We start from the raw sequence: 25,546 nt of genomic DNA on the forward strand, positions 1-25,546 counted from the left end.
TAAAAAAAAAAAAAAAAAAAAAAAAAAAAAAAAAAAAACATTTAATCCTCAATTATTATTTTGAAACTTTGTTTTAACTTTTCTTCTTTTTTTAGTTCTTTATATATTAGGATTTTTTTTTTTTTTTCCCTTGAAATCTCTTTAAATATGAAAAATGGTCTACAATCTCCAATTAAGCCAGAAATGTGTAGAAAAATGATTCTTTTTTACATGAATAGGAGCAAGCCCATTAAATTTAAAAAAAATTATTGCTAATTATGCTCGCATAGTTTAAAAATAAAGATTTAAATCATTGATTTTTATTTAAGATATAATATTTAAATTAACTTTTTATTCCCTATTTTTATTTGTAGGTTACTCTAATATAATAGAATTAGTTGAGTTAAATTGGGTTCAAATTATCGGTTTTAACTTTGTTTTGATGTGAACGGTAGGTTCTAACTTTGTTTTGATGTGAACGGTAGAGAATTTTTGTACTATAATGATAATAATAATAACAAAAGAAAAAAAAAAGAGAGAATAGACGAAAGTTTTACACGTCCATAATTAGGCTGTAAAAACGCGAGTTCTAATATATGAATAAACACTACATGTGAAACAAGTAAGAACTTCCATGCTCTCTTGTAAGAACATAACTAGATGGGTAGAAACTGCCTAAATCCTTTTTTTCATTTTTTCATTTTTTGTTTGTTAAAACCCATTTGATTCCTATATTTTAAAGTTTTATAAAGTTTTATTCTAATTTAGTTCTTTAGAATCTCAGTAACCCGTATACTTTCAATAAATCTTAAAATTAGTCGTTTAAAGTTAATTGTATCAAAATTAATTAAATAATAATAATAATTTTCATGTGATAAAAGATACTGTGTGAATTAGAAAACTGGCCTTTGAGACCCAAACCTAGGGTTGATCGAAGGGCAGCTAACAAAAGGGCAAAAGGGCAAAGGCAGGATGAACAAAGATAAAAAAAAATAGTCATCGACATATAGCCAAGATAAACTAGTTTCACAACCTTCTCCCTTTTGTCTCTATGTTGTAGTAAGGTAGGACGGTTTGCTTGAGTAGCTCAACCGCTTTGTTCATCTAAGTGGTTACCGCAACCACCTCGTCGTCCATTTTACATGAAATCACAAACAGAAGCCATTTCGCACGAAATCATAGACAAAAGTAAGAACGAACGCTACTCAGGTTTCCAAGACTCACAAAAGAAAACTAATGAAAACTAAATATTTATCAGAAAATTTAATAATAACCAGATATTTTCCCCACTACTTGAAAGTCCAAGCCTTTCATAATATCGTCAATAGATCTAAATATCCTCTAATTCACCATAAAGATACAAGAATGGACTTTTGGACACCACTATTTATTGGCCAAAATCCAAGCTTGTGTAGTAACACCCAACAAACATGTGAGAACAATGGAATTTGAACAATCAATTTGAAATGAAATGTAAAATTTTAAATTTTATGGTCCAAAATGAATGATACTAACTAGCAGTTTAACCACTGTGGCCAGGACTCCTGATTAGACAGAGATTATGTATTGATGAGATGTCATCTTACCGAATTAGTCCAACGTATATAAGTACAACAAAGACCTGGTAAACACAAAATTACGAATGCAACCACATAATGAAACTTTTAAAAGTTTAGGAATTAAATCATAAACAGAATCTTAGACTAAATTTGAAATTTAAGCCACCTTAAATGTATTCAAACAAGAAAGGAAAAGTATAAACATTTTAAGGGGTGTGATGCAAACCATGTCATGAATGATGTCTAAAATTGGAACTATTCTTAATCTACACGAAAAGCAAGCATCCACAATGACAGAATTGGAGACAAGTTGATCCATTTTGCAATGTGATAGCCATTATTTTGATGCCATCGGGGTTTTGCCAAATGGGTATCTACAAGCTTCTAGCCGTGCAAGCTATTAAAAGCTTCGGCTTTGAAGCTACCAATAAAACATAATCAATATAAACATACGTGAGAAAATATTGATTTTATAACTCATGTCTTCATCTGCACTTCAAATTCTAGCAAAGCATGTGCAATGTCCTCAATTAGAACAAGTTTCAGCCAAGTAATGTTTGAGCTCTAAAAATCTAACAAACTTCAAATTCTAGCATAAAACTTGTTCTTTTCCTGTTGATGTTAGAAGCTTGGACTTGAATTAGTGCTAATAATACCCTCCTCAAAGTCTAACTAAAGAATTGACACAAACAATCAACTACTGAACCGTCAAGAGAACACCTAAGCCTAGCTGCAAACTCAAAGCATTAAAGAAAACCTCAATCTAGCAGCCAAATAATACAAACTCAATGTAGTTATTACAAAAATAAACAACAGTGCCTACAAAAACAGTCTTTTTCATTCATAAATACCAGCACCTAACCATAGATCTCATAAACAATTGCTTTCTCAAAAGGTGCCTCACAAATTCAAAACAATGGTTTAAATGAAATTCATGAGTAGAGATCATTATTGCTTTCCATAGAAATAACAATTTCGAACAGTTTCCCTAACATTTCATTGAGTTACTAAAGTTTCATCCAGAAAAATGAAACAGACCTGCAAAATATGGAAACCCAGAAAAGGAAGCCAAGTGGCCTTTGAGGCTGACCTAACAAAACAAAACAAAACAAAAAAAAAAAAAAAATCTTNAATCTGTAAATAAAAACGCTTAGCAATAAACCTAGCTAAGGACCGAACCTCATTTCAAGATCTCTCCATCCATAAAGATTCTATTGCTTCTCCCAATCTAAATATGCCATGAAACTAAAAACAGAGAATGCTGCCCTTATCCCTGAAAGGAGAATGAAACAGAACCTCCCCATTGTAAGGCAACAATCCGTGTTATGGACCAAACATACCCCAAAAGTCAAAAAGAAAGTTGACAACTCCAAAGGATATAGTCCAAATCCTCATAAACCTTCCTACGACTGACTGTGCCACTGTGACCCCAACAAGGGGGAATGACTTTGAATCCGGTCCATGTGAGAGAGATCTTTTATATCTTGTTTTGAAATAAGATAGTTTCAAAATCCGTCACCAGAATATAGTACTTTGGCTCATTCAAGATAAATCATTAATCGTGCCTGGAAGAGCAAAGGACCGATTTAAATGGAATTAGGGTATCTTCCGGAGTGTTTTTAATCAAAGAAAAAAATTTAAATGGTTAAACACACTGCTTTCTCAAAATACTTTCCAAGGAAGCAATTATTAGGTGCTTTATCCATTTCTTTCAGCTTATACGTCTCGTTCTTAATCTCTTATGACACATAATTTCTCTAACTAACTACATAATTTCTCTTACTAACTTCACTCTCTACACACTTTTTCTCGCTAACTTTTCTCTCGACACACCTTATCTCATTCTTTCTTCACATATTTTCTCTTACTAATTTTTCATTATACACACTTTTACTAACCTCTTTACACTTACTCATTATCATTGTAAACAATTCAAAAGGGCATTCTAATTACTTTTTTTAGGGAAAAAAACATTACAAATATATTAGAAAAAACACTCTTGGAACCAATCAACAAGAGTATTTTACCATTGAACACTTTATCAACGAAATCTATGACAACACAACTATCAAATCAACCTCCACTCTTTTTTTAGAATATTGAACCTACAACTTTTTAGAAGAAATTGGGATGTCTTAATCATTGAGCTAGACTCATAATAGCTTTCAAACCAATCTCTACTATGACTTCTTTTGTAAAAAAAACACGTTAGTAGTCTTTACACCCTTAACGAAAATGTTGGCATTAGCTTCTACAAACCAAATCACAAAAGTTGTTCAGAAAGGCAAGCGCGAGATTTCATTCCATCACATTAGAAGTGCTCTAGGAACCAAGCAAAGCTATCATTATTTAACCTAAAAACAAAGTGTGAAATTTCTCTCACTAACAAATGCCAAAACAGGAGTCTAGAACTAATATAAAGATATCTACCAATCAAATCAAGAGAATCAGAATCACACCAACTATACAGAACTACTCACCGTAGCATGTCCTCTTGAACAAGGAGTAGCAGTTGCAGGTGCTCTTCTAACACTATCAAATCCTTCTACTCCAATTTATACATGGCCCCTTAAGATCAGAGCACATCCGTCTGCAGAGAATTTGATCTCTTAGCCTCCAAAGAATGAGAAAAAACCTCGTTTCTTCGGCTCCTCCTCAACCATCACAGCCGTCATACTGTCCTGTTCAACAAGCCTCCAAGCTGCCTGCTCAAAGGCCAAACCCGCCAATGTGGGTGGCTTGTTTAATACCAGAGGGTACCCTCTGTTTGTGCTACGAATTACCTCTGAATCCTCGGGAATTACACCCAATAAAGCCAATCCCAACATCTCTTGTACGTCTAGTACAGACATCATATCCTCCCCCTTAATCATATCCGTCCGAACCCGATTCACCATCATCTTAATGTCCCGAATTCCATCGCATTCGAGCAATCCTATCACCCGGTCTGCATCTCTTAAGCTGGTGATATCTGGCGTCGTTACAAGAATCGCCTCATTGGCTGGCGTAATGGCGGTAATGAATCCAGCGTCAATTCCAGCCGGACAATCGATAAGAATGAAATCGGGACAACCTTCCTCCCTAGCTTTGAGCGCATCCACAAGCCAAACCAAGGCTTTCCCACCAATACCCATCGGCAACTTCGACCTGGGCTTAGAAATACAAAGCAATTCAAAGTTCGACCATCGTTTATCCCTCACCAGAGCCTGGTCCAACCGGCAATCCCCATTAAGAACCTCAACAACCGTGTAATTTACACGATTCTCAAGGCCTAAAAGAAGGTCGAGATTCCGGAGGCCAACGTCGGCATCAATAGCCACAACAGAGAACCCAAGGCGGGCCAAGGAAATACCGACATTGGTAGTGGTGGTGGTTTTGCCGACTCCACCTTTGCCGGAGGTGACAACGACGACGCGGGGAGTGTCACCGGCGAGCTCGGGCTTCCGATTCCATTGAAGGACGCATTTGACAGCGGTGGAAGAGTACGATTTGGAGAAGGGCTTATGGTTGGGGATCGGGGAAGTTAGGGATTTGGAATGGAAAGAGTTGAAGAAGAATGGGTTGGGGAGGAGTTGAAGGATTGGCATTGCCCCTCAATGGAAACAGAGAGAGAGAGATGAAGAAGACGCAGTGTAAGAATTAGGGCAAACCAAAAATGGGAATAAATAAATTATTTTTTTTCTTTTCTTTTTTTCTCTGTTTATTTTAAATTTTAATTATTATATAAATATTATTTGGAATGTACAAAATTTTAACTTTTTAAAATAAAAAAAAAATTAAATATAAAATTTAGATTGAAATTGAATTCAAAGCATAGTTTAAAGTGAAATTAAAAGAAATTATTATTAAAAAAATGAAACAAGGCTTATAAAATTGGCATTTTAATTTATAATTACGTTCGACATGTCGTTAAAATTTAGAAGGTCCAAATTCCAATATCGTTCTGTCGGACGAGACGACGGTCTCCGAGTGTCGTTACTGAACTGGGCAACCCTCACACAAAGCCTAAAAGCAACGATCGAACTTCCCAATTCCGCTTGCGTTCTAAGCTTTGATCTGTAAGTATTTCCTTCTTCACCGTGCACTGCCGTCACGGCGTATTCCATTTTTCCTCTCTCTGCGATCTCCAACCTCTAGGGTTTGCAGTGATTGCGCGGGAATCGACTTCTTGTTGCTTATTGCTTTGTAGTCGAGATATCGAATATTCTTCTTTTTCGTGTGAGGAATACGTTTTGATCTCGAATTGCTGCGTTGAAAGTTAAGCTCGTTTTGGTTATCATGCAGTTATTGAAATTGATGCGGTTTTCGTTTATTCGTAGTTTAGTATTTGCTTTGATTTGGTAGAATTACTGATGTTTTGTGATAAGTGTTCTATTGGAGTCTCCTGCTATGGATTTATGGTCTGAGTTGTTCCCAATAAACCTTAAATCTGCTTTAACTTCTGCAATGAGTTACATATATGACATATCGGGGATGGGATAGAGAAGAAAGGGGTTTATTTTATTTGTATTGGGTTAAGGGTAAGGGGGAAATTCTATGGGATTATATCACCATTCAACCCACCGGAGCTCCTATATCCAAAAACTATGGCATTTTGTAATCTCATTTCCTATAATTATTATAAAGAACTTCAAGTCAATCGATCATTGTATCATTCAAAGTTGGTATTTCATATCTACTCTTTTTATCAGAGAAGTTCAGCTGTTCATCTCTAGAATCTTCCTTGGCATGGGCAGAGGTGAAGAGAAGAATTGCAACCATTTTAATACCAATACATATTGAACGAATGTGTTCACTTTTATGGATTTTTATAAGTAGGTTGAATTCGAGGGGGAGTCTAGGGGTTTTGACTGTACTAAGAATAGTTAGCCTGTTGGTGATATGTTTCTATCTTGTATTAAAAAACTTTGTACATAACAATTATTTTTATATCAATTTGGATGTCCCTTAATAAGAAATATTATTGAAGTTGTTATTTTATCATATATAAATTCATGCAGATATGCTGTGAAGTCCAGAAAAATCCCTATACTTTTGTGGAACTGAACTTGCTGATTGGCTCACTTATGGTTATGGTATATTCCTGATCCTATTTTTTATGCATTCACTTCCTTTTGACCCTTTATTCTTTTAGTATTTGAGTCTAAATATCATATCTTATAGGTTTTTTTTTTTTTTTTTTTTTTTTTTTTTTTTTTTTTTTTTTTTTTTTTTTTTTTTNTCTGGTGTTTCCTACTAGCAGGTTAATTTTTATGGAGATAGAGTCTTAAGTCCACAGTATCCACCCTGGAATTAATTTGGATGGTTCTATTCTAAATTATAATTAACCTTGAATCTGTGCCTGATTTGTTGATTGTAAAGTTGCACATTATTAATAACCAAGTTACTTTTCAGAAAAAAAAAAGGACCAAGTTTTTTTGTTTGAGATCATGCGATTGACTATACCTACACAAGTTCCTTTCCACATGAATGGAGGGTAAAAATATTTATTCAGGAGGGTAAAATATTTATTTAGTGGTCGGTATTTTTGGTGGGGATAGCCACTTGAATGGAGGGTAAAAATATTTATTCAGGAGCAAGATAAGTTATCCTGAAAAGTACGGTGGAAAATGTATATCTGGTTCACTGTAGGTTACTGTCAGGTTCGTGAATGAAGGGGTAAATTCAGATCACCTTCTCATTTTATCAGCAACTCAAGAGTTAAAATTGGGGCCCTGCACCCTCTTTTCGTTTAAAATTTATGTAGTTTGAACCACCCTTCTTTCCGAGCCCTCATTTATTATTGTCCTTAAACAACCTTTCCACGTACTGAAGATCGGGGGGAAATCTTGGTGTTCAATGGCTGGCCAGTTGCATATGCATGCTACAGTTGAAAGCCCTCAAGGAGAAATGTTGGAACAGATGAAAGAGCTAAAAGAAAAACTAGTGCTCCTGAAGTTCTACTGGAAAGTGGCAGATTGGACGAGGAAAACAATAACGAAAGATTCAACTGAAAAACAGTCTTCTTGGTCTGACAGCAAGGAGGAATGTTTTTGGAGATAGAGATGCAAACAAAAATGGGTCAGGTAGGGAGATGAAAATCTTGGATGGGAGGATAGATTATTACTTGAGTGCTACAATTGGAATTCCATCTCATTTAGAAAGTACCAGACTTGTGCAAAACTTCATGGAGGAAGAGACTTTGGAGTAGTTTCTCCTGGAGTGGCAAAGTCCTGGGCACTGGTGTCACTTCGATTCTGATGTCTTGGAACAAGGAATATCATCAAAAACAATTTTGCGACTTCGTTCCAACATTTTTCTCTCGTCTAAAATTGCTTATGTTAGCATTAATGAAATGTATACCTGCTTCATTCCAAAAAGAGCATTGTTGTGGAGATCAAGGACACTAGACCTTATTTGGCTAAAAAGTTCAAATTGGTGCTCACATAGATTATTACTAAGCATGCACACTCCCATAGGTTATTACTAGATGCCAAATGAGAAGACAAATCTTTATTTCAAATGGAAAATGGGGATTAGAGAGGGTATCTTCATCATACAGACTTCTTTATCATCCTTACTGGGAAGCCAAGAGGGAAACAAGAAGAGGATCTGAGTCAGGTTGGCCAACTGTATCCAATAGTTTGACTGGACCATATTTTCGATAGCTTTGAAGACAAGTTTCATTCTGGGCTTTGATGAGAGGCTGAGTAGAATGAAATTAGAGAACATTTTGAATGTGAGGAACTTACAAATACTTGGGAGAATGCTACTTTTGTTGCTTCTTTTTGGAGTTCTTGTCCAAAACATTTTGTAACTATTTCCCTCCTTTATAAACACTAATTGGCCTGCCTTCTTGTATTCTCCTAGAGCCACCCCTGCCACAATAAATAATAAAATGAAATAATAATAATAATAATACAAGAAGAGAAAAAGGAGAAAAAAACATCTCAGGTGGAGAATGCTGGTGAAGTCAAACTTATCACTGTTTTGAAGCTTTTTGCTGAAACCTTCCTGAGAATAATAGTTTTCTGTTGGTATTTGATTCTGCTTTCTTATTTGTAGATTATTTGTCCACTAAGTCTTGTAGTCTGCCACATCGGCATCCAACCTAACGCACTTGCATTATGCTATACTACAGCCATAGACATTGTGGTAATATATTGGATAATACCTTTCAGTTATACGTGAGCCTTACGGTGCTTAGCCTAGTTGTTTTTTGTTTCCACTTGTGAATTCTCTGTTAATACTACGGTTAAAATATAAGTTCAATTTACTGTGTCAACACAGGTTCCGGATTTCTGTGAGTATATTTTTTATGAAAAGCCTATATATTTATAACATTGATGACTTTTTTGGTTCTATAAACTTATTTACTTTTTAGTTGTATTTGTAACAGTCCAAGCTCACCGCTAGCAGATATTTTCTAGCTGGATTTCTCGAGTATATTTTTTGTTGTGATACATCGCCCGGTGTCTGGCTTTGATATCATATCGATTGGGGAGGTGAACGAAGCATTCTTTATAAGGGTGTGGAAAGCTCTCCTTAGCAAACACGTTTTAAAAACCTTGAGGGGAAGTCCGATAGGAAAAACCCAAAGAAGACAATATTTGCTAGCAGTGGGCTTGGACGGACGGTTACATATACCCTATTTATTTATTTATTTATGGAATGACTGCCGCAGGATTCAAGTGGTTTTGTCGATGAGAAGTGTGAAAGCAAACTTTATATCGGTAATCTTGACCTCAGAATTACAGAGTAAGGAACATTATTTTCCCAGCATCTGCAATGTATTTATTTGTCTTCCAGTTTCGCTCTTCTGTATTTAAGTTTGTATCAACTTGTTTCAGAGCGGCTCTCATTAAAATGTTCTCTCCTTTTGGGAAGATAATATCCGAGGATTTCTTGTGGCACACACGAGGTCCGAAGCGTGGAGAGCCACGCGGATTCGCCTTCATTGAGTACAGCTCCAAGGAGGTAAATTGCTTGGTTTACTACTTAAAAGCCTTTGTCAAGCAATTCCTTATTTTTGCTTGTAAAGTGAGTATGCAGGAAGCTAAACTGGCTAAAGAGAATATGCATGGAAAATTAGCTTGCAGTCGTCCATTGGTCGTGCGCCTCGCGAGTGAGAAGCTCGTGATTAACACAACAAATAATAATAATACTTCAAGAACAACAGGTGAGACGAGCAAATCAAGACCGAGTGGCAGCAACTACGGACATATGAGTCGCAGCGATAAGATTGCTGCCATAAAGAACAAATTGAGAGCTTTGGAAGGAGGAGAGGGGGAGAGGTCTGGTGTGAAAAAACAGAAGCAAGGTCAGGTGAGTTGCAGAAATAATATTGATAAGTAATCGCTCAAAACATCCCACCCATCCTGATGCTGAAGAAAACTGTGAGATTGGTAGTTTGTATTCACCGAAATCTCTTCTACTGTTAACTAAACCTCTATACGCAAATCTGATGCGTAGTGCCAAGCTTTACTATGATGCTAACATACACAACACATAGCTTTATGGCGATGATATTCTGGATATGCGTTGCTCTTTTCTCCTGCATTAGTTTTTTTTCCTTCCTCTCATGATACAACTAAGGGGTAGGGAAAAACTGAGCGATTTCCCGAGAAATTATTGGAGGAGACCGCCACAATATTGTCTATCGTCTATTGTCTTTGCTTTTCATTATTGGATTTGTGAGAGAAAAATTGTGTAAGTATTTCGAATTTATATTTCATGGTTAGTAGGAATATAGGTAGATTGTGTATCTGCACCAATGGAAATGAACCAATGATGCGTTCAAGATATTGTGATCTAAAAGCCTAATGGATTACATTGGTTGAAATTTATTTTTAAGCCTTCAATTACTCGTTTTCTTAGCATTGACACTTATAGATACTTTCAAAGTTGAATATCTAATTTGGTTGGTTTACCTTTGCGTTCAATAAATTTTCAAGTATGAAATTGCTTGAAATTAGTCTCTCACACAATACCTTATTTACATACCAAAAAAAAAAAAAAAAAAAAAAAAACNAAGATGTTCTTTGTACTCTTTCTAATCTTGACTTCAACCCGTTTATATATATTTTAAAGTTAATTTGAATTTTTAAAAAATAGATGGAACATTATATTATGTTTTTCTCTTATAAAAAATTATTGAATTTATTCAGATATTTTACGTTTTTTTATTTAGCTGAGATTAAATTAAAAAATAGAAATTATCCATTAAAATTTTGTTTAAAATAAATAAATAAATATATTATTTATTTATTTTTATTTTTGCAAATATGATTCTCATAAAAATACATAAAAACAGCTCACTTCGGAATTTGCATTTCTCAAGAAAGAGGAAAAAAGAAAAAAACAGGAACTGAGAAATTTATCTGATCAGTTATCACTTCATCATTAATGGCGTCCATGATGAAGAACCCAGCCATGTTCGCGCCTCATTTTCCATTGCTGCAACTGCCTTCATTTTGCCACCGTTCGCCTCTCCCTCTCCTCCGTGGCCCTCCCTCAGCTCCCGCTGCCGCTTCAGTATCGAATTCCTCATTTCGGAAAGGAAGCGGCGACAGAGAGCTCCTCTCACTTTCGTCTTCCGCGGGATACCGGAATTCGACTCGGTATGTGAAGGTTAGGTCACAGCTGAGGCATCCAATTATTGCGCCGGATGATTATTGGGGCACATGGACTGCCTTGTTTGCTATTGGCGCATTGGGGATCTGGTACTTTCTATCGATTCTTATTTGTTTAGCTCAAAGTGGATATCGATTGTGACTTGCATTTATTGCTAAGGAAAGCCACATTATAAGAACACATGGGATGTATTTTATGGTGTTCGAATGTGTTTGTTTTGGGGGAGGATTATAACAGGGAAAACACTACTGAGACTTGTTTCCTTTTCTGTTCTGCCCTCAATAGTGGAAATTGAAGTTGTTCATGAATGGATTAGAAGTTTAGTTTTATTCTTGAATCATAATGTTAGCTGTAAGCATACTGCTTAATTGAATATGCAAATGATTTTTCAGATTTTTGTAACAGTGCTTCTTTTTTACTCTAAGTAAATCTTTCAAATGACCATAATGGTAAGAGGAAATGGCAAAAGGAAAAGAGGAAACTATGTGAACCCAGAGACATCAAACATACAATATAATTCAATGAAGATGTGAAGAAAATACAATTGATATTATCTCCACCTGGAAAAAGAATGAAGTTTTATTGTTATAAATTTTGGGTGTATTACAATTTAGAGTAATTTAGAGTTATTGTATTTCATTAATATATTTTAAGACTTTTTATTACATTTAAGTTAATTATGGCCATAAAATATGAATGTTACAACTCTTGGAATGCCTTTAATAGTTTCATTTTGAGCCTATATAAAATCATGTAGGTTGTATTTGTAAACAAACTTGGAAAATATAGTAAAAGGAGCATTAGTGCTTTCTAGCCAATGGCTAAGTTTCTTTATAATTCTATGTAGTTTAGGTTGCATGTAGAATCATTCAAGCTTGACATGATCAATCTTGCTTGTGGAGTGATTTGAATCTCAAACAAGTGTTCTTGCCTTGAGATATTTGATCAACAAGGATCATTCAAGATAGACATGATCGATCTTGCTTGTGGAGTGATTCGAATCTCAGACAAGAGTTCTTGTCTTGAGATATTCGATCAACAAGGTAATCCGAATCTTACTTCCCTTGTAGTGATTTCCATATCATTTGGTATCAGAGTTCTTGGGCTGATCTCCTTATCATTTGGCATCCGACCTTTCCCTTGGGTTGGTTCCATATCATTGAAGAAAATTAAAGGGACGTTTGTTAGGATTGGACATTCTCATTGCATGTTTAACGACCCATTAACGGTTTTTTTTGTTAGCTAATCTGGGATTACTCTGTGAATTTGGGTTTAAAGGTCTGAGAAGACCAATATAGGTAGAACAGTGAGTGCTGCTTTGGTTAGCACTTTGGTTGGCCTGGCAGCCAGTAACTTTGGCATAATCCCCTATGAAGCCGTGTCTTATTCAATTGTCATGGAAATTCTGCTTCCAGTATCTGTTGCCTTGCTACTATTTCGGGCAGACATGCGCCATATAATCCGATCAACTGGAACACTACTTGGAGTCTTCATGCTCGGATCAGGTAATTAATTTTTCTTCAGATTCTTGATAGCACTGACATAGTAATTCAACCTATTTTCTTGAGAATTGGTTTGAATTTTGAAGCATTAATGATTTAGAGGTTCATGTTTCTAAATTAGTCGTGAATCTACTGTTTCTTAACTATTTCACCCGCTGTAATCTAATGCTAACTTCTTGCTGATTAAGCTGAATAATGAATAATTCTTTTTAATGGTCAATCTTGCTCTTTTTTGTATTGTTATTATTATTAATGTTTCCTTTTATATTTCAAAGTCCATGGCAACTTTGAATGGTCATTTTTTTTACAAACCGAGAAGCTTGAAATCGAAATTTTTTTAAAAGCCAAATGGAATGTAGTAATAAAAAGCAATTTTTGAAAAATTGAAGTTTAGGGTCAGATATTTCATTCATGAGCTAGAGCTGAAGGAAACGAACATAAATTAGTAGGTCCGTTACAATTAATTGTTTGACAGCCTGATTTTCAGAATTGAAAGTTCAGAATAAATTTGCTACATTGTTTTAAAATTGCGAGTTTGTTTTTAACTACTTTATTTTCTGTGGATGGCAGTTGCGACTATTATTGGAACTTTGGTAGCATTTCTCATGGTGCCTATGAGATCACTTGGTCCTGACAACTGGAAAATTGCTTCTGCTCTCATGGGTAGTTATATTGGTGGATGTAAGTTGTCAGAAAGTTTAAACCCTGTTATTACTGTATTTATGTCTCAAGTGAGGCATTTATGACCGAAACGAGATTAGATGAAATTATCTTAGGACAACTTCTTTTCATTGAATGATATCAAAACCTGTCAGCATCATGTGGCCAAGCAGCCCCATTAGTGGCAGAGATTATTGTTGTAAATCCAACCTCTCGCCCTTTATATTGATACAGAGACGTTTGGGGACCACTACCACATTGCTATTTCTTTCCCAGTTGGACAGTTTTATTTTTCCTAGTGTTTTTGGACAAGGGAAGCAAGGGGTTTTAGAGCCTTATTGAAACTAGAAAATGTCTAATCGAAGTGAAATTCAAACTCTTGATACTTGTTGATAAAATTAAAATTTCTCTTGTAGCCTTCTGGAAATTAATTTGAATAAAATATAGCTATCCACCTAGTGCAATAATGCAACGAAAAATGGCTATAATCCCCCCCAGATTACTGTTGAGATATTCTATGTTGGAATACACTATAAAGTACTTTAAGGATGTCAAAGAAACGAGTCTATTAAATATTGATATGGCACAGCCATGATTGTCTATGGAGCACATTGTTGATTCATTAACGTTCATCACCCTACCAATATGTATCCAGTAAACAGAATTTGCGGCTATAGAAATAATTTTTCTTATGCTATCATTAGAGAGTCCTCTTGTCTCGCTTGTAGAAGCTGAATTTTACTGGTCATCCATATCTATGTCTCCTGGAACTATGAAACATATACATCCTACTCATTCAGCATCCATTTTTCTCTATTTGATGTTTCTGATAATGTGTCTCTACTCTTTTTTTCTTCTTTGACCTTTCTTCCTGGTTGATCTATGTAGCTGTTAATTATGTTGCAATTTCAGAGGCTCTTGGTGTTTCTCCATCAGTTTTAGCGGCAGGAGTGGCTGCTGACAATGTCATCAGTGCTTTATATTTTGTAGCCCTCTTTGCATTGGCTTCTAGAACACCTCCTGAACCCCCAACATCAACCAACGGTACATGGTTCATTCTAGCTTTAGTATCATGCTAATAATTTTCAGAAAATATGCATTTGGGTCTAGCATAAGAATTGGTGAAAGCTCGGTTTTGGGCTGGAGTCCCTTTTTGTTGTTGAGTTTGGACTCTTTTAGTGTGCTTTGTGTGTGTGTGTGTGTGTATCCTCGTGTATTCTTTCATTGTGCTCAATGGAAGCTCAGTTTCTTGCCTAGAAAAAAGATGATGACAAACCATCCTACAGATGCACGATTAACCATGTGTGTAATTGTAACCCATGCTATTTATATCCTTTCAAGATTGAAAGTTTTTGGAGAAAATAGCACCGTACAATTCCTGGTTTCCTACTACCACATCTATGATTTCTCAATTAAAATTTGAAAACTTTCCCAGATGCTTCAACTGATATGGACTCTGATAACGGCACGAAGCTCCCTGTGTTGCCGACTGCTACGGCTGTTTTTGCATCATTTGCAATATGCAAGTTTGTCACGTGGATTACAAATCTATGTAAAATTCAAGGTGCCAATCTTCCTGGGATAACTGCAGTTGTTGTCATTTTAGCTACCGTTTTCCCAAAACAGTTCAGTTATTTAGCACCCGCAGCTGATACCATTGCCCTGATTCTTATGCAGGTATGTATTTTTAGTTAGTTGCATCACTCACGGAAGCTTGTGCACCGTTTTCTATTCCTGCTCGTTAATAACCACAGAAAATTTACAGTAGTACTGTAGAGAGCACTTTGATTTTCCCGCCCAAAAGTTATATGCTTTTGTTCTGTCTGGCCTATGGATTTGGCTCACCTTTAGTTATCTCCATTGCATACTGAGAGGGTGGGGGAAGGCTTCAAGGAGTTGTTGCTTTGACTAGGTGAAAAAAAGTACATGTTGGGACCTGGAGTAAACAAATAAAAAACAGTAACGGTCGGCCATTATTACTTTATGAAAAACATGCATGTTGGGACCAAGTTTGTTCCCTAATGGCATGTCCTGAACACGATCCTGCTATTTTAGTTTGCGCTGATGAAAGAATAAATTTGAGCACAGGAAAGTAAGGGAAACGACACTATCCTTGTTTAAAAAACCATTTTAAATGTTCTAAACAAAAACTTCTAGAACTTGTAGATCTGGGTAAAACATAGCATGACATGAGATTTTAAGTTAACTGAGGAACACCTGAAAGTTCAATTGGCTTGTTTATTTGATCTGACATGAACAGGTGTTCTTTGCGGTTGTCGGTGCTAGTGGGAGTGTGTGGTATGTCATCAACAATGCACCAAGTATTTTCATGTTTGCTCTAGTTCAAGTTACAGTCCATCTTCTTGTAATTCTTGGTTTTGGAAAGCTATTCAGCATTGATTTAAAGCTGTTGCTTCTGGCTTCAAATGCCAACATTGGAGGCCCAACAACAGCATGTGGAATGGCAACTGCCAAGGGTTGGAGATCTTTGGTGGTTCCTTCTATTCTTGCTGGCATTTTCGGTATTGCAATTGCTACTTTTCTGGGCATCAGTTTTGGGGTGATGATCCTCAGGCGTTTGTAGAAGAAACACGTAAGTTTTCTTAAACATCAAATTTCTATTTACATTCCTTTCCACATACTTCATTACGTGTATATGATCAAACATCTTTCCATTGGCTCCTTGTGGCCCCACATAGAAGCCTTGGTTTGCCCAATTGATGTAAAACGTGATATTTTTTGGAGTAAATCATTAGTTATAAACTAATTTTAAAATGAAGATTACATAGTTCTTTAATACATCTAATCGATCTATTATATTAGTAGATGGTGATTAGACACCAATCATTACTGTTGTGGAATGAAATTTTCTCCCTAAAATTTGGAACATGTAATAATGGTGACTGACAATAGAACAATGTATAGATATCTTGATAAAATGTATCAGCAGAAAATTGGAAAAACTGGCAAAACCCTTAAGTACTTCTCTATTATATGTTTGTAAGAACAGTTGAACAATCTATTCTTGCTTTGGAATTTATCCATATGGTCAGACAACATTCAAACTCTCAATGCTTCAGGTGATCATAATGCAAGATGCCATTTATTTTCTGTTGAAAGGATCAAAATTTTCATTTTCTTGTTGTTGGGGAAGGAAAGGACAGATTGTATTCGCCCCAGACGCTCGGTCGAGCACTGAATGCAGCAATGTAAGTTCAAAAGGTAAGATTTTGCAGTGTTATATAAGATCATGACTCTAAAAAATGCTCAACTGGAATGAATCTTGTGAAGATTTATCATTGACAAGTACAAAAGAAGTGAATAAAGAACAGAACTGCTGTAGTTTCTCAATTTCTTGATGGTTTTTTCTTTTAAGGATAGTGTTGAACACAGAAGCCTCAAAGCAGATCAGTTTGGCTGTTTATTATTTACCTTGAAACTGGTCAAAATAGCGATGTTTTCCAGAAGAACTCCCCACAGGGGAGACAGAAGCGTACAGAAACTTTTGACTCTTGAAAAAGGCCAAAAACATCATAGAGAAAGAGCACCAAATTTTCTCTCTCGGGATTCTCTTTGCGTCCTGGTATTTGAATTTTGACTACTTATCCTCTTTTTTACCCCTTAATATAAGAATGATGCCTTCTTTTGAAAGAAGCAAAAAGATAATGTCTAAAGGAGCTTGTGGGGTTTGCTATTTTGAAATGGAAATAATCATTTATGTCACGTGTTGATGAATAATTTTGTTTTCTTTCCTGAAAAATACGTTGACAGATGATTTGAACTTTTGACCTTTTGATCGATGATATAAAAAATGTCTAAAGTGGTTCGTAACTTGTCTGATTACACACTCACCATTGTATGAATGCTCACATGACTTTGGAAATCCTTTTCATTCTCCTAGAGTAGATTAGATGCTAATCTACTATTACAGCGGTCCTAATTAAGGACCCCAATAATTGTCTTTATTAATGTGTTCATGGTTGAAATAAGTTTTCGCTATAATTTTTCTTCCAAATAGAAATAATTACTCTTATTAGGATCCAAATATTTACCGACCACATCACCATCTCTTTCACAATTATGAAATTAGAGTTTAGACAATTTGGATGTCTCCGTCACACCTCAGTACAACACATTGATTATTTTCTTAAAATTACCAACTCGATTATAGTTGGTTGAATGGATACATTAATTACTATGTTTAAACTAATAGTTCATTTGTTTCATCTCCCTCCATAATTGAATATTTAGTAATTTTGGAGGGCAGCCAGAGGCAGCCTCCAAATAATTCACTCAATGAAGTTTTAACTCTCTGATGACGTCGATCATTATTCTTTGCGAATGAGGTGTATGTTATGTATAATTATCTATGACCCTTTTTATGTTACCAAGAAACTATGTTGGGGTTACTAGAGGTTGCGACTCAACTCAGTTAGCAAGTTGTTTATCATCATTGAACTTCATATGTATCGTAGTTGGTTTAAGTATAAAGTCCGTCTTCCTCATATTTATGATATCATTTGATACTTACTAGATGGTCGTTTATCTAGCTAACATATGTATTGCAATTGGTTAAGCAAAGATTAACTAATTGTACATCGAGACCTGTTAAGCTTGAAAATATGACATATTCTAAGATAAGTACGGACCCGAGAAGTATTAAATGACAAAACCCATAATTTTGAAGAAGAAAAAATTGAAAAAAAATGTACTTTTTGGAATAAAGTTGCTCAAAGATGAGGATTAGTAATTTTGTGCTTCCATTGAATGTCAGGTCATTTCAGATGCCAAACCCTAAACACTTCTTTGGGCTCCACATTAACTCCTCTCTCTCTCTCTCCTCTGTCAATTTAAAAAAAAAAAAAACTTTTTGACTTTATTTTACGCTTATAAAGAATGTTTCATTCCCCTGTTCACCCGATGTCACGAATGAATGTTTCATTCCCTTGTTCACCCGATGTATCTCACACGAATGAATGTTTCATTTCCCTGTTCACCCGATGTATCTAACACGAATCCTCCACTCCACGGCACGGAATTAGAATTAAATATCTTTTTGATTATCTAAATACATAATTTTTAGGGTCTAAGATAAATATTTAATGGCAAATAAGTAACATACCAAGACGAGAAAAGGCAATAAATATTACATTGCATTAATGACAAAAATTACCCCTTCATTTTTTATAAATAAAAAAATAAACTAATTGACTTTTGAATTAGGTAACTACTATTAATGATTACAAAGAAAAAGTGAAAACGAATGGCAAATATATTACACCAACCAATCAGAAATTGACACGTCATTCACAAATATTTATATAAAACAAAAATTAGGAAAAAAATAAAAGTGGGGAATCGACGCTACCAGTTGGCACTTCACCAAACTTCCGCTTTCACACACCCCAAAATTAGGAAAAATATTAATCCCTTTTTTAAAATTTAAAAAAAAAAAAAAAAGAATTTTCTTGGGAAAATGTTAATATTAATATTAATATTGATACCTTAGAAAATTAGGTAATATTAAGAAAAGGAAAAAAAAAAAACATAGCAATGAGTGATGTTGTTAACTAACGCCATGCGGTTGTGACGGTGAGCGTCCGACCCATCCAACCGAAGCAAATCCCTCCGTTTTCTTCTTTAACGGTGAACCCCGGGTTGACTCGGTACCCTGAACTCAGCCGGGTTTTCATCGACTCGGCAACCATTTCACTCATCCGCCTCGACTCGAACCCGGCCATCCCCATTCTGGCCCGCCACTTCCCCGAAACCTCGCATCTTTCCACGCGCTCTCTACCTTCGCAAGCCAGAGAATTCGCAAGCTTCCGCCCGAGCCCTTCCTCCACCTTGACCCGGTCCGGGTGGTCGCACCACATGGTTGAGTCGATCGAATCAAACAGCGAGCCGTAGTAGATGCATGACTCGCTCACGCGCGCTGCAAACGGGGCGGTGTTCGTGTTTAATTCTTGCTCCATTACCGTCACGACGGCGGGTGCCCACGCCTTCACGCGCCGGAGAAGCTCGTCCCGGGGATTCTCCGTTGACACGCTCTCGTCCGGCATCTGGTATAACTTGAATGCGAAATTTACTGCTAGTGATTCGTCTGCATCGCACCCGAGTGACTCGCGCGTCAGCTCTGCTAGTTCGTGTTTCACCAGGTTGAATTTGAACCCGACGCCGAGTTCTTTCGCTAGTTGACTCAGTGATTCGCCGACGTGTTTCAACCTCTCGTCTCTGCCGTTCTCCGCCACAACCGCCGTCAATTTCACGGCGACCTTCCCTTTCTGACGACCGGAGAGAAGGTGGATTAGATTCATATACTGACCTCCCTTCCCGATATCAAAATCCACAACGTGTAATTTCCGATCCTCTTCCTCAATCGCCTCAAGAATCGCGAGATTCGCCGCCATGAAAGCAAGCTTAAAGCAAGGAGAAACATCGTAAAGCGACTGAGTCGCCGCCGAGTGCTCGTCGCCAAAAATCTCCGCCACCGGAGGCGGAAATTCCGCTGGATTTACCCGCGATTTCAGAGCGAAAACCATATACTCGGCCAATCTCTGCACAGAACTACCTCTCGCATTCGAAATCTTAACCACCGGCGAAAGAATCTCATCCACAACATCCAATTTCCCCTCAGAAATCGCCGCCGCAGCCTCGATTACAGACTGTTTCCAAGAATCAGAGGATGGAGAAGCTACAGAGGACGACGTAGACGAAGAACAAGAAGACGAAGCAGAGGTAGTCGGCGAAGTGGAAACCGGCTTCTGATTCGGCGGCGCCGTCGGACTAATTAGATTATACATCGTCTCACACCAAGCACTAGTCGAACTCGTAATCACAGACGCCGCATCACTTCCATCATCGTCGTCGTTATCTTCAAGAAGCTGTTTCTCCAACTCCTGAAGGCGGTGATTCATCATCATCTTCTTCTCCGATTCCAGATTCTGCAAATCCCTGAGCGTCACCGCCGAAGAGTTGGGCTGTTGACGGAGCTGCTGAAGAACCGCCGCAGAGGACGACCCATAAAGACGGTGGGTCTGAACCTCCGACGACGGCAGAGACATAGTGGAGTACAAATCGAAATTGGAAAGAGGAGAAATCGGGTGACTGAATCCGGCTCTGGGCTTAACAGACCGGAGGAAGAGATTATTGACCGGAAGATTATGGTGGGTATATTGATTAAGAGAGTGAAGATCGGAGAGATTCCGTTTCCCGAGCAGAGAAGAGGGTATTTGGCGAGCGATCTGAGGGATAGTCGGATCTACGAAAGCCCCACCGGAGAGCTGGGATCTGTAAGGATTAGGATGAGAAGGATTCGCCATGGATCTGCCGGAAGTATAGAAATCCGGTGGTCCACCGCCGGTGAAACCTGACTGCATCTCTGTAATCCTCTGCCTTTCGCGGTGGCGATAACGGCGGAGAGAATGAAAGGGGAAGAGAGAATTGTGAAGAATGTAAATTATATAAAAAGAAAGAGTAAAAGGAAAGAGAGGAATCAGGGAAGAAGATTAAAGAAACAGCCTTTTTTCAAAAATTTCAACCCCACCGGCCACCATCCTCTGTTCTATCCTTCTATCAAATACCTCTCTGTTTTTTTTTTTTTTTTTTTTTTTTTTTTAAAAAAATGTGGGCCGTTGGATGAGACGAGAGATGGATCGACCCAACCCATGCTCCTTACTTTTCACGAAACTTTCGCTTCATTCCCTACTCTCATCTACCGCGCGTCTGCTTCATTTCCCTTGATTTTCAAAATATGTTTTTTTTTCCTTCATTAAATAATATTAATTTCAAACTAATTTTTATGGTATGTATTAAATGACGTCGTGCTTTCTATTTATATGATTCTGAGTCTTTTTTTTATTATTATTTTGGTGATTTATGTTGGTAAACTATGCTTTATTAATATTAATAACAAAATTGAAAAAATATTATTAAAGAAAGAGTTGTTATGGAATGCGTCACCCAAATAAATGTCTCATTTATTTGTATTTGTTTTGTATTGTTCGAAAAAATAAAAATATTAAAATATTGGTTTTATTTATAATTTTAATAAAGAAGAAAAGAAGGGATAGATGGGCACGCGCGTGGGAGACGCGTGGATGAAAGGGGCAAAATCCGGGAGTGATAATCTGACAGGTGAAATTAAAATTTATTAAAAAAAAAAAGGAAAAAGAAAAGGAAAAGGAAAGGACAAAAAAGGGCATGGAATTGAATCAGTGGAAATATAGTTTCACACGTGTACAAAGGGGAGAGGAACATTCATGCAGTACTTTGTGACAGCCACTTCCGTTTAAAAACGCCCTTCCCTTCCTTCCTTCCTTCCTTCATTCAACCGGTTACCAAAATCCATTCTCTTCGATTGCGACACCCCCTTCACCGCCACCTGTCGGTTACCACGTTTCCATTTTCCCTTCCTCTCATTATTATTATTTATTTATAATATGTTTCTTTTATTCAATAATCCCCACACTACTTTTTTTCTTTTCATTTACGTCCAATACTTCTTAATTATTCCATTTCCTATTACTTAAATATTAAAATTACATGACATAACCAATATCGAAATTCACTTACCGTGAGGGTATAATTGGAATTTCATCATATTTAATTTTTTTTAAATAACTAAATTGGATAGCACTGTGGGTAGGTACCAATGTTAGCTAAATAATTATTGGAAAATTAATAATATTCAAATATTAAATTTGTGTTATTCATACCATTTTCGGAATGGTATCAACCATAGCTTAAAAACTATATAAAAATAATTAATGTTGATACGTTTAAATAGAAGAAGACTTTAGGCTAAAATGAAATTAGGTCTATAATTTATTAATTCTAACAACTTCCCAGTTGATGATATTAAATAATATATATATATATAGTTTTGATGTAATGGTGACGTGGTGTCTAATATGATATTGATATGATTAACCAATTGTTCATACTTATTAAAGCCTATTAAAGTCTAAAACTAGTAATATTATCCAGAAAATTATTATATATTTGGATAAATTTGCTTAAATATTAAATATTTTTAATTAAAAAAGAGTTTGTTGAATTTGTTTGGCAAAAGCAAATCCTACCCATAATTTTTTTTTTTTACTTTATATATATATATATTTTTAATATACAATAATCTAATTGTAAGTAAAAAAAAAAATAATAATAATAATTAAATAATTTTTTATGAAATTATGATTAAAAAATAAAAAATAATTTGTTCAAATTAATCCATATTAAAATAAATATTTTGAAAATAAACTAAAGCAAAATAATTAAAATTGATGTATTAAAAGAATAGAAATATTTAAATTTAAAAAATATTATTTGATAAAATTATTTTTTTAAAAAATCGAAAATGGGTAGCGTGTGGGGGAAATTTAAAGGAGAAATTAGTTACCAACTAACATATTTTCTCTTCATGTTTCTTCGAAATATATGCCAAGTCAGATATAATTTGACACGTGTCAATTTCTCACACATGGCCACGTTGTCCCTTGCCTAACTCAAATTCCAACCAATCACATTCTTTTTATGTTTTCCCACTCTTTTTTAATCCATTTATTGTCTTATTTTCTCACCGTGGAAAAAGATTAGAAGTCCAAATTAATTGATTTCAAATTCATTCCAAATTTGGGATTAATTCATCTTTTAACCAAACTATTATAAATAAACAACATTTACTTTTAATATAATTTGGATAAAATGGTCTTTTCGTCAATCTCTCTGTAATTACTTATGAAATAAGCAATCTTAAATGAATTCAATTTCAATGTAAATATTACTACGGCAATCAAGTCAACCGTAAAAGTCAAATAATGAATTTTTATTTTGGAATAAAAAAGAAATTTTTAAATTTTAAATGACTTATAGAAAAAGGTAATTTTTATATCAAAATGGGTCGGTTAAATTTGTTTCTTAAACCGTAAAATAATTTAGACGTAATGTATTATAATATATAGGAAAATTTGATATTAGGCCAAGTTGACAAAGGCTAAGATTATAGAAATAGGGGTATTGCCACGTGCCATGTTTATTTTAAATGGAGAATAAAGCACATTATATGGGTAAAATCGTAATTTAAAACTCCCTTAATTTTTTATTTGGTACCAACCTTTTAGGAGTCGGTGAAGGACCGCCAATAAGGCGTAATTAATTGACGAGAGAAAATTCTGGAAAATAAAATGAAATTAAAATCTTTAAATCTTTTGCTATTTAATTTCATTTATTACCATAAAGAAAATCAAATTAGATTTTTAATTTTCTGATTTTTTTTTTTTTTTTTTTACATCATGAAAATATAGTTAAAAAATAATTTTATTATAATTATTATAATTTCCTCTCAAAGAATTACATTTTAATTCTATAAAAATTAGGGTTTAGTCCTAATTATTAAATAATTTGTTAATTAATTTTCTGATTTTCCAAGATAAACAATAAATTGAGAGTTAAAAAAGAATAAAGACAACATAAAATTAAAAATAAAGAATATAAAGAGTATTATATGATGCAACCAGAGCCGACTAAGAGAATCTCACACACTAATGAGGAAGTTGACACGCAAACGAGTTATTTGACATTAATTTTTTTCACTATTTTATTTTTTATTGTTAGGGTTTAAATTCTCGTACTTATAACTAAAAAAATATATATATTATTTAAAAAATCAAAAGCCAAAAAGTCAAATTTTACCCAAAAAAAAAAAAAAAAAAAAAAAAAAAAAAAAAAAACTGGCTTGCACACATTTCTTTTCACTTTCTTGCAAGGCAATCAAAGCGAGTACTTATTAAAAAAGAAAGACATTTTTAGTACATAATATATGATATTTTATTTTTAAGACGAACGGTAAAGTATTAATATAATGTTAGTTTAAGTCTTTTTAAAATGATTATTGTTAATTTGAATACTTCAATCAAATTAGGTGTAGATTTGGCTTTAGAATCGGCCTCTACCGTAAATTTAAAGATATGATCTCTAATAATAAAAATATATAATTTATTTAAATCCAGATGAACACGATTCTCTACAATGGTATGATATTGTCTACTTTGAGTATAACCTCTCATGACTTTGCTTTGAGCTTCCTCAAAAAGTCTTATGTGAACGGAGAGAGTATTCCTTGATTATAAACTCATGATCATTCTCTAAATTAGCTGACGTGAAACTTTCATCTAACACCATTTACTTAAAAAGAGAGTATTTCACTTTTTGTTTAATATATATATATATATATATATATATTGTAGAGAATTATAAAAGTGGATGAAAAAGGTGTCAGAAAGAGTGAATTTTATTGGTATATTACATTATCCATATGTACAATAATTGGTGAAAACTTTTACAAAGTGGAGTAAATAATTCACGGTAAAAACACACATCACATCCTTCAAATCCTCATTTACCCAAGAGCTTTTTTTTAAAAAAAAAAAAAAAAAAAAAAAAATAATTTGTGTTTTTACAGATTTTTAAATGTATTTTAATTCATTAAATGACAATTTTGTCCTTTCAAAAAATTAATTACACAAATGTCTATATTATAATAAAATTTATTGAATTATAATAAAACCATAAAATTACAGTAACCAACGGTAAATAAGATTTTTATTACCAAATTTAATTTTTTAAGATATAAAAACTAAAAAAGCCGTTAATTAACCTACTTAATCCGGATTAATATAGAGGGTTAGACTAATACAAAAATGGAGGAAGAAAGGGGCAGACAAGGTGAAATCATTGAAAAATAAATAAATAAATAAATAAATAAAAGAGAGGGACAAAAACGTCATTAAGGAAAAAGAAGAAACTGTTTCTGAGCGCCGATCTAAGCAGCGGTGAATTGGCACATCCAAATTTCCATTTGTCCCCGAGCCGTCGGATGCGATTGTCGAGAGGAAACGTGGCAAGATCGCAGTGTGGATTCACAGGAAGCTGTCAGTAGGTCGCCCACACGGAATTACTGATGAACCCTCTAAATTCCATCTCTTTATTATTATTATTATTATTATTATTATTATTGGTTTTATATTTATATTAGAATTTAATTAAATGTTTGGGTTTAGGGAAGTGGGGCCCGCCCCCTTCAAATTTATACTAAATTATTGACCCAAATTGAAAAGATGAAGATATATTGGATATGAATAACAAATTATTGTTCCTTTTTTTTTTTCTTCCCTTTTGGTACCAAAAAGGTATCTTTTTCACATTATTAAAAAATTATGCAAAAATAAAATATTT

General features: G+C 34.9%; 4 protein-coding genes across 10 annotated transcripts; 2 read left to right on the forward strand and 2 right to left on the reverse strand.

The window, feature by feature from the left end:
- Nucleotides 1-3,813: 3,813 nt before the first annotated feature.
- Nucleotides 3,814-5,185, reverse strand: LOC111795931 (putative septum site-determining protein minD homolog, chloroplastic). Its single transcript, XM_023678572.1, has one exon. It carries the CDS (start codon nucleotides 5,123-5,125, stop codon nucleotides 4,148-4,150), a length of 978 nt encoding a protein of 325 aa, XP_023534340.1. The 5' UTR covers nucleotides 5,126-5,185; the 3' UTR covers nucleotides 3,814-4,147.
- Nucleotides 5,186-5,455: 270 nt separating this feature from the next.
- On the forward strand, nucleotides 5,456-10,363 carry LOC111796058 (probable RNA-binding protein 18). Of its 3 annotated transcripts, none has more exons than XM_023678746.1 (6): nucleotides 5,456-5,596; nucleotides 6,539-6,613; nucleotides 8,583-8,672; nucleotides 9,202-9,275; nucleotides 9,368-9,494; nucleotides 9,570-10,363. In XM_023678746.1, the coding sequence occupies exons 2-6, from the start codon at nucleotides 6,605-6,607 to the stop codon at nucleotides 9,870-9,872; spliced, it is 603 nt and encodes a 200-aa protein (XP_023534514.1). In that variant the 5' UTR covers nucleotides 5,456-5,596; nucleotides 6,539-6,604; the 3' UTR covers nucleotides 9,873-10,363. The 3 variants fall into 3 exon arrangements, with proteins under 3 accessions (XP_023534514.1, XP_023534515.1, XP_023534516.1); XM_023678748.1 differs by lacking the exon at nucleotides 5,456-5,596 and adding an exon at nucleotides 5,603-5,791; XM_023678747.1 differs by lacking the exon at nucleotides 8,583-8,672.
- A 410-nt stretch (nucleotides 10,364-10,773) lies between these two features.
- Nucleotides 10,774-16,963, forward strand: LOC111796113 (uncharacterized membrane protein YjcL-like). Of its 5 annotated transcripts, none has more exons than XR_002815291.1 (8): nucleotides 10,774-11,239; nucleotides 12,429-12,655; nucleotides 13,223-13,333; nucleotides 14,201-14,356; nucleotides 14,748-14,989; nucleotides 15,573-15,905; nucleotides 16,393-16,534; nucleotides 16,689-16,963. XR_002815291.1 is itself a non-coding variant. In XM_023678806.1 (7 exons), the coding sequence occupies exons 1-6, from the start codon at nucleotides 10,923-10,925 to the stop codon at nucleotides 15,894-15,896; spliced, it is 1,377 nt and encodes a 458-aa protein (XP_023534574.1). In that variant the 5' UTR covers nucleotides 10,774-10,922; the 3' UTR covers nucleotides 15,897-15,905; nucleotides 16,393-16,963. The 5 variants fall into 5 exon arrangements, 1 of the variants encoding a protein (XP_023534574.1); XR_002815292.1 differs by having other exon boundaries at nucleotides 16,694-16,963; XR_002815293.1 differs by having other exon boundaries at nucleotides 16,393-16,521.
- A 1,603-nt stretch (nucleotides 16,964-18,566) lies between these two features.
- On the reverse strand, nucleotides 18,567-20,861 carry LOC111795724 (scarecrow-like protein 8). Its single transcript, XM_023678287.1, has one exon. The coding sequence runs from the start codon at nucleotides 20,689-20,691 to the stop codon at nucleotides 18,883-18,885; it is 1,809 nt and encodes a 602-aa protein (XP_023534055.1). The 5' UTR covers nucleotides 20,692-20,861; the 3' UTR covers nucleotides 18,567-18,882.
- Nucleotides 20,862-25,546: the final 4,685 nt, after the last annotated feature.

Source organism: Cucurbita pepo, chromosome LG05 (assembly GCF_002806865.2).
Source record: "Cucurbita pepo subsp. pepo cultivar mu-cu-16 chromosome LG05, ASM280686v2, whole genome shotgun sequence".
NCBI classification, from domain to species: domain Eukaryota; kingdom Viridiplantae; phylum Streptophyta; class Magnoliopsida; order Cucurbitales; family Cucurbitaceae; genus Cucurbita; species Cucurbita pepo.

Excerpts from the sequence above, each read along its gene's own strand:
- LOC111795931 (XM_023678572.1), bottom strand. The coding sequence starts at position 5,125 with ATGCCAATCCTTCAACTCCTCCCCAACCCATTCTTCTTCAACTCTTTC.
- LOC111796058 (XM_023678746.1), top strand. Across the intron at positions 8,673-9,201 it reads CTACAGCCATAGACATTGTG|GATTCAAGTGGTTTTGTCGA; the intron begins GTAATATATTGG and ends TGACTGCCGCAG. Across the intron at positions 9,276-9,367 it reads CTTGACCTCAGAATTACAGA|AGCGGCTCTCATTAAAATGT; the intron begins GTAAGGAACATT and ends AACTTGTTTCAG.
- LOC111796113 (XM_023678806.1), top strand. The coding sequence starts at position 10,923 with ATGGCGTCCATGATGAAGAACCCAGCCATGTTCGCGCCTCATTTTCCA. Across the intron at positions 13,334-14,200 it reads GGGTAGTTATATTGGTGGAT|CTGTTAATTATGTTGCAATT; the intron begins GTAAGTTGTCAG and ends TGATCTATGTAG. Across the intron at positions 14,357-14,747 it reads ACCCCCAACATCAACCAACG|ATGCTTCAACTGATATGGAC; the intron begins GTACATGGTTCA and ends AAACTTTCCCAG.
- LOC111795724 (XM_023678287.1), bottom strand. The coding sequence starts at position 20,691 with ATGCAGTCAGGTTTCACCGGCGGTGGACCACCGGATTTCTATACTTCC.